At 38.0% G+C, this 7,273-nt stretch overlaps 1 protein-coding gene across 1 annotated transcript; it reads right to left on the reverse strand.

The window, feature by feature from the left end:
• Window positions 1–1,396: 1,396 nt before the first annotated feature.
• On the reverse strand, window positions 1,397–4,440 carry LOC122068615 (2-hydroxyacyl-CoA lyase). Its single transcript, XM_042632488.1, has 2 exons — window positions 2,929–4,440; window positions 1,397–1,968 (listed from the first exon to the last, which is right to left on the reverse strand). Exons 1-2 carry the CDS (start codon window positions 4,354–4,356, stop codon window positions 1,654–1,656), a joined length of 1,743 nt encoding a protein of 580 aa, XP_042488422.1. The 5' UTR covers window positions 4,357–4,440; the 3' UTR covers window positions 1,397–1,653.
• Between the last annotated feature and the right edge of the window lie 2,833 nt (window positions 4,441–7,273).

The raw sequence follows: 7,273 nt of genomic DNA on the forward strand, positions 1-7,273 counted from the left end.
TCTCAATAAATCCAGTATCATGAAAAGGAGGTTTGCACGTCTCAGCAGATTTATTTGGAACCTCACTTCTAGGCTTAAGATCTCATTCCATTGGACTCCAAGAGCTGTTTGTGAGATGGCAAATAGATTATAGATAATAGTAAATCATGTGTCCTTGGTTGTGCTTTTGGGAGCCGGTTTAATGAAGGGGAATGGTCTTTGTATTGCAGTGCAACATTCTCCTCCTCTGGGGACTCTAATTTATTATGTGTCATTTGGGAAAATCATTTATCAAAAAGGAAAAACAAAAAAGGACAAGACAAGTTTTCCTTCACCAATGGTCAAAAAAGAATCCCATGACTGAGGGCCTCGGATGGCTTGGAGAAGGTATCAGGGGTACAATCAACTTCGTACAATAGGGGGTGTGAATAATGATGAACCTAGATGGGTTGATGAAGGAAAACTTTTGCCAACAAAAAAATGTGCAGTGAAGGCAGTGAAGACTAAACTCATGGCCTAGAGAATAACATTCATCTTCAGGAATCTTTCTCCTACTGAACCCACCTCCATCAAAAAATTGACTATTTTTTCCCCAGAGACATGAATTTGATGATTTATTGTCTTCTTTAACATTTTACACTATAAGCATATCAAATGTCTGGTCTTGGCTAGAAAAATTGGAGTCACAGAAAACAAAAGATCATAGCTATCTGAGTGATTAGTTCATTTAATTAGCTTTGGCTCTTAAGAACATAGGATAAAAATGTTCAGTAAAGTTGAATATACATGCACATATAAATAATAGCCAACTATCATGAACTGAAGACAGCCAATTCGACATTTAACCTGGTTTTTTAACCAATCTAATTGTGGACTAAAAAAATAACTATAAACAATTAATATTTGACCAACAAAAAAGGAGGAAGAAGAGAAAAAACAAGGAATCCATCAAAGGGGCCTTCCCTGCAGAACACAGAAAACTATCAAAACTGGCTGTTTCAGTTTGGTTTTTAGTACTAGATGGTTCAATGAGTAGAAACCAAAAAGGGTCCTGTTTCAGTCAAACATAATTTTCCCATCTGGTTCAGTTTGGTTTTAAGCTATGGTGGGATCTCAGGCTGACCAAAGCTGATACACTGTCAAAAAGATCAGAGTTATGGTTGCCACCCTCCCCCCTCCCCCCTCTCCCCTCTCCCCTCTCCCCTCTCTTTTTTTCCAGATCTTTCAATTCTTTTTCACAGCACAGCCTGTTGGAGTTACCCAGTGATCAAACTGGCACTCGGCCCCTGAACTAAGTTGATTACAGGTTGAGGTTTTCATGTTTGATAACTTTGGCCATGCCATCTTACATGTACAGTGGATCATCAAACATGTAGAACAAAAAATATAGTCGAATATCAGGTTCACTGGGATGACATTGACACGCTCTAACATCCAAATTTATTTATGTTGAATCAACAATCTGCAATTATTACACAAAAGTCATTGGGACCAACCCTCAATGAATTACTTACACTACTACTCTCAATGCCAGCAGAATTAAGAAAACAGAACCATGGGAGCCTGATGCTAGCAGAAACTGTATGCAGCCTTGCATGATTTACGTACAATGAGCATTAGGCCAGCCCGAGCAGATAACACAAATCCGAAAAAGAAACAGATAATTGTCCTACCTCAGTTCTTATGCTGCATCCTTCCACTTTCTGCTCCAGCATAGGGATCAATAGTTACATTTATTACAGCTGGTTTTCGTGCTGAAAATGATTCAGTAAGGGCAGATTTGAGTTCTTCTGGTGTCCCAACAAGATATCCTTTTCCTCCAAAAGCTTCCATTACAGTATGATATGCTGCTCCAGGAACAAAAGAGGTGGGAGCAGGGTCATCCTTGTAAGGCCCAGTAATTTCTTCAGGGTTCCTCCGATCACCACCATACACACCACCATTGTTAAAAACAACCACAACCACAGGCAACTGGTACCGCACTAGTGTCTGTAGAATCACATAAAAGCAATGACATTTTCCATTACTAGAGATATATATGACAAAAAAAAAGTAGCGGGAAAAAATAAATAAGATGAACTAGATGAGCAACCAATACTTCATAACTGATTTAGAAGATCTGTCTTAAAGACTGCAACTGCATTAATGTAATACTCATCAACCTCAATAAGAACAGCATGAAATTGGAAAAATATAATCTGAATGGATTGGTCGAAAGGCAGGGGCTGTCAATTCCTAGAAGAAGAATCAAACTTGCAAAACCAAATAGCTCAACCAGAGTCCATTCAAAGCTCCAAAGTGTACAGGGCAAAATAACCAATCAAATTAGAGTTTAAAAAGGAACCAAATAAATGTATCAGGTATTGGATAACAAAATACAAACGCTTGGATATCAAATTCACCCTTGAACATCAGACCAACCGAAGACCAAGTAGGCCTTAGTATCAATTGAGAAGTGCTAGAAAAAACAAGAAAGTGTGGGATGACAGTTTTCTGGAGGTACTAATGGCTTTGCAATTATCAGTTTACCCTCGAATGGGTGAAATTGTGAGAGTGAAGATTAACGGGTCCCTAGATTATATTAATAACAATAATAATGAAGGATGTGGAGGTTTTCTCAGACAACCTGATGGGATTCCAATGATACAGTCGCACCTGTATTTTGAGTTGTTTTGCAAAGATTTTTGCTGTAAAATTGCAATGAATAGCTGTATTGTTGGTATCTTGAATTCAAAACAGTAACCGGGAAAACCAGAACGATTCAGTAAGACACTTGAAATGAAAAAACTAAAACAAGACAAGCAGAAATCATCGATAGCAGGTAAAATGCTTCATAACTAATTCATCAGATCCCAAGAATATATGTTTATAACATTAAAAATGTTTAGATGTTCTAAATGTGTGTATGTGTGCACATGGGAGAGCAAAGCTTAAGAAAAAGGAGCAAACCTCGACTTCCATTGCACTGAATCCGAATCCAGAGTCTCCTTCAACAGCAACTACCAGTCGATCCTGTGATGCCACAGCTGCAGCAATACAATAACCAAGACCAACACCCATAGTTCCCCAAGTACCTGCATCCAGCCTTGTTCTGGGCTCTGTCTGAACCAATACAGACCGACCAACATCCATGGTATTTGCTCCCTCCGATACCACAATCGGAGCAGGGCTACCCTGTGCCAGAATTGCATCCCTAATAATTCTCATTGGAGTAAGGAAATTAAATGGTACAACATCCTTTGCCAACTGCAATTCCATCCTCGAAACATTCTCCTTGGTCTTCTTCGAAATTGCTTCAACCCAAGAATGCGATTTCCCCAAACAGAAAGGGGCATCCTTAATCTCCTTATTTATCAACTCCATGACATATCGAGCATCACCAACCAAACCCAGGTGTGGTTTCCGAAGCTCAATTTCTTCCTTGGAGACATCAACTAGAATGAATTTCACGTCTTTAGACCATCTCGGTGCCTCACCGAAGTGCAACAACCAGTTAAGCCGGGCACCCACAACGAGCGCTACATCACAGCGACCAATCGCGAGTGATCGAGAAGCCGTGGCAGCAAGCTCATGGGTATCAGGCAACAAACCCTTACCCATTGGAGTGGGCAAGAATGGTATTCCTGTCGTATCAACGAACTTCTTCAAGGCATCCTCAGCCTTTGCATAAGCTGCACCTTTTCCGAACACAATCAGAGGACGCTCAGCGCTTCGGAGCAGAGACACAGCTTTCTGAATTTCATTTTCAAGGATTCCGACAGATTTTTCAATCGCTGGTTGAGCCCTAGCGCTCTGGGCCGCATCCAAGAGCTTTGAAGCCTCGGATCCTGAAAGTGTTTGATGTAGAACATCTGTGGGGATATCCAAGTAACACCCACCAGGCCGGCCTGAAACAGCATGATCGACGACATCAAAGACGTGTTTAGGGATTTCTGAAATATCAGTCGCTTTTGCAGAGAACTTCGAAAAGGGTTTCACAGCGGCAATCTGATCGAGCTCCTGAAAATCTCCGCGACCAAAATCCTTCTGATCGCAAGATCCAGAGATCATGATCATGGGCCAGGTGTTGATGGCAGCGTTTGAGAGACCAGCAAGTCCATGAACGCATCCAGGACCAGAGACGGTTAGAAGAACTCCCGGACGGCCGGTTAGGTAACCGTACGCAGAAGCAGCATAACCGGCGGATTGCTCATTATGGAAAGCAATGAATCGGATTCCAAGACCAACGGCACGGTTCGCAAGAGAGGTTACAGGGATACCAACGACGCCAAACATACATTCGATGCCAGCCCGAGAAAAGGCTTGAGCTACTAAGATATTGCCATCGACTTCTCGTTCCGAAACTTTGGATTCTGAATTGTTACCTTTGAGTGCCATTAGAGCTCAACTCCAAGTAAAATTAGTTGGAGAGAAAAAAAATATATAAAAAAACGAAGAGTGATGGGGATCGTTGAAGTGATAGATCCTGAGATTCTTTGGAGAACCGAGTTCAGTCTTATATAGTTGGTGAAGTGTAGATTTAACAGTACAGTTATACCCTCGAACTTTGGAGAGAATTACGGAACTTAGAACTTTGTTAAAGTTCACTTTTTGATCGGCGGCGATTACCCAAATGAAGTTTCATAAAAAAAAACAAAAAAAGATTACCCAAATGTTAAGGCTCCGTTTGGTATCGTTCTAAAAAAACGTTTCTAGAGTTTTTTCGTTCTATTGGAACGAAAAAACAGAATCTTCTGTTTGGTACACTTATGGTCCGTTTTTGTTTTTTTAGAACAAAAAGTGAAAAAAAAAAACTAAAAAAATGAGATTGGACGGAACTCCGTCTTCCCAGTTTCGTTCCATTTTGCAAAAAAAAAAAAAAAAATTCCCGATAAAAATCTGAAATTTTGAAACATCATTTTTTCGTTTAAAAATTGTGTTTTGACACAGAAACTGAAATTTTCGTTTTTGACACGAAACAATGTTTCTGGAACAGAAACGATACCAAACGGATCCTAAGACAATTTGTTCTTTCGTCTTCTTTAAAAGCAAATTCTTCTCTGGTCTTTGCCTTTTGGGGTACCCGAAAGCCCAAAAAGCTTCCTGGGTTGTGGATATTTGGGGAAGGCGTTACTAGTTGATTCTGCTCAGACGTGTTATTCTTGAGTACTCTTGACCTGTGATTCATGTTTCACACTGCAGTCCTGTGATTCAATTCAATTTTACTACCCTCACATGTTACAATAAAAATCAGCATTTTGGAGTCCCAATTGAATTGAATCCTTCTTTGCTCCTCCATTGTATCAAACACAGAGTAGATTTGGAGTTAGATTCAGTACTGATCTCTAGCAATTCCTTAGATTTTGCTGTCAATCCCTCTAATAAGAGGTCAAAGATTCCTTAGATTTTTTATTTTTCTGTCTTCAATCCTTATATAATGGGTCAAAGCTTCAACCCTCCTCCCCTGAATTGCTATAATGCTACTTCATGCCATGCAAATATAAACCCCGTCCAATTAAATGTGTTGGATTTAAAAATGTCATCTTTCATTTCTCTTCCACTGCTACTGTGCTTGACATGATCAGGGAGTTCATTTTCATGGAAGATGGTTCTTTGGGTTACATCATAAGGAAAGAAAGTAAGGCTGAAACAAAGGAAAGCAACTCAGACCAATTCTTGGCTGGTTTGACCTCAGCTCTTGATGGCATTACAAACCAGATTATCTAAAAAACTAGGCAAGCAAATAAAATTTAATTTTACCTAAATAAATGAATATTCCGTTAGATTTAGATTCCAGCCAACATAAAAGGGAGGACACATTGATCTTAGCAAAAAATAAAAATAAATAAAGGAAGGTTACATTGACATTACAGCCCCTTTCTCTAGGGATGTCAATCAGTTGGTTTGGTCTAGTTTGGATTGAGTTGAATAAATTTCAGGGTGAGAATGGATGATTTCAAAACCAAATCAATAGAGAAAGTTTGATTCCGATTTTGATTTGGATTGAGTTTTGTTTATTTCATTTTTCTTTTTTTCTCTCTTTATCTGTTTCATATGAGGTTTGGTCCGGTTTGAGTTTGATTTACTAGATTTTGTATATAGAGAAAAAACATGGGTTTTATGGTTTTCAGTTTGGTATTTGATTTTGGTTCTGGTTTTTCATGTTCCGTGCATTTTTCGGTTGGTCCATTTTCAATAGGTTCTATAATACTTCAATCCAAAGCCAGCCCAATAAGGATTCAATGCAATTTGATTCAGTTTTGAATTTTTTTGGTGGATTTGATCAGTTTGACCATTAAGTTTAGGATTTTGACACCCCTACCTCTTTGAGAGAGAGAGAGAGAGAGAGAGAGAGAAAAAAAACAAAAAAAAAAAAAGCAGACACTTCCAAAGGAAGAAATGAACCATATGAGTAGCTGGAATTTTCCAAATCAAAGCCCAAATTTTTCTTCTTAGGGAGAACAATCTATAATTAAGCTAGAAAGAACTGGTTTTAATGAAAAGACAAAAAATCTGTTTCTTTTGGTAAACAGTCGTATTGTAAGGATCATCTTGATAAGGAAAGGAGGATCTAAAGAATTATAAATGAGAGATACCAATAACTTGAGTTGTGGTTTATAAGATCTTTGACTCTCAAGGTTGCAGTCAATGACATTAACATTATGAATGGATAACTTTTTGAAACCTTGTACAGTAGCAGGAATCCAGGGATACTTTCAAATATTCATTCTAAACCTTTCCCAAACCATGAAGAAATTTATTTGGGACAGGCATTGAGGAGATCATCATTTGGACTTTGGAGGATATTTTTAGCATTTAAGATTCTAATCCAAATGAATTCTAGTTTTAAAAAAGATCCCACAAACTTTAGCAAGAAAAGCAAAGTAAAATTACATGACTCTGCACTTCTGATTCCTAACCAGCCCCACCATTTATTTTACAAATAGAATAAAAAAAAAAAGAAAAAAAATTGAAATTCAACTTCTTACCCAACTCAGACTCCCCACAAGAACCATTATTATTATTATTATTTTTAATCTATTTTGTAGTCAATGGTTGGGGGAGGATATGTGATGTGACAAATTTGATTAAGGTGAGACAACCAGCTTGAAACATGGAGTTAGCTTTTCATCTAGCCAAATGAGGATGAATTTTCTTAGAAAATAATAAAATTGAAAGCTAAGATTTTTTTAATTTAAAAAAGAATAAGTCATCTAAGTAAGAGATATATGTGTATATATATATATATATATATCATACTACTATTAAAAACTACGTACTCCTTGTCTTTGGTATACTTTTTCAAAAAGAAAAA

The sequence above is a fragment of the Macadamia integrifolia genome, unplaced genomic scaffold (genome assembly GCF_013358625.1).
Source record: "Macadamia integrifolia cultivar HAES 741 unplaced genomic scaffold, SCU_Mint_v3 scaffold445, whole genome shotgun sequence".
Lineage (NCBI taxonomy): Eukaryota > Viridiplantae > Streptophyta > Magnoliopsida > Proteales > Proteaceae > Macadamia > Macadamia integrifolia.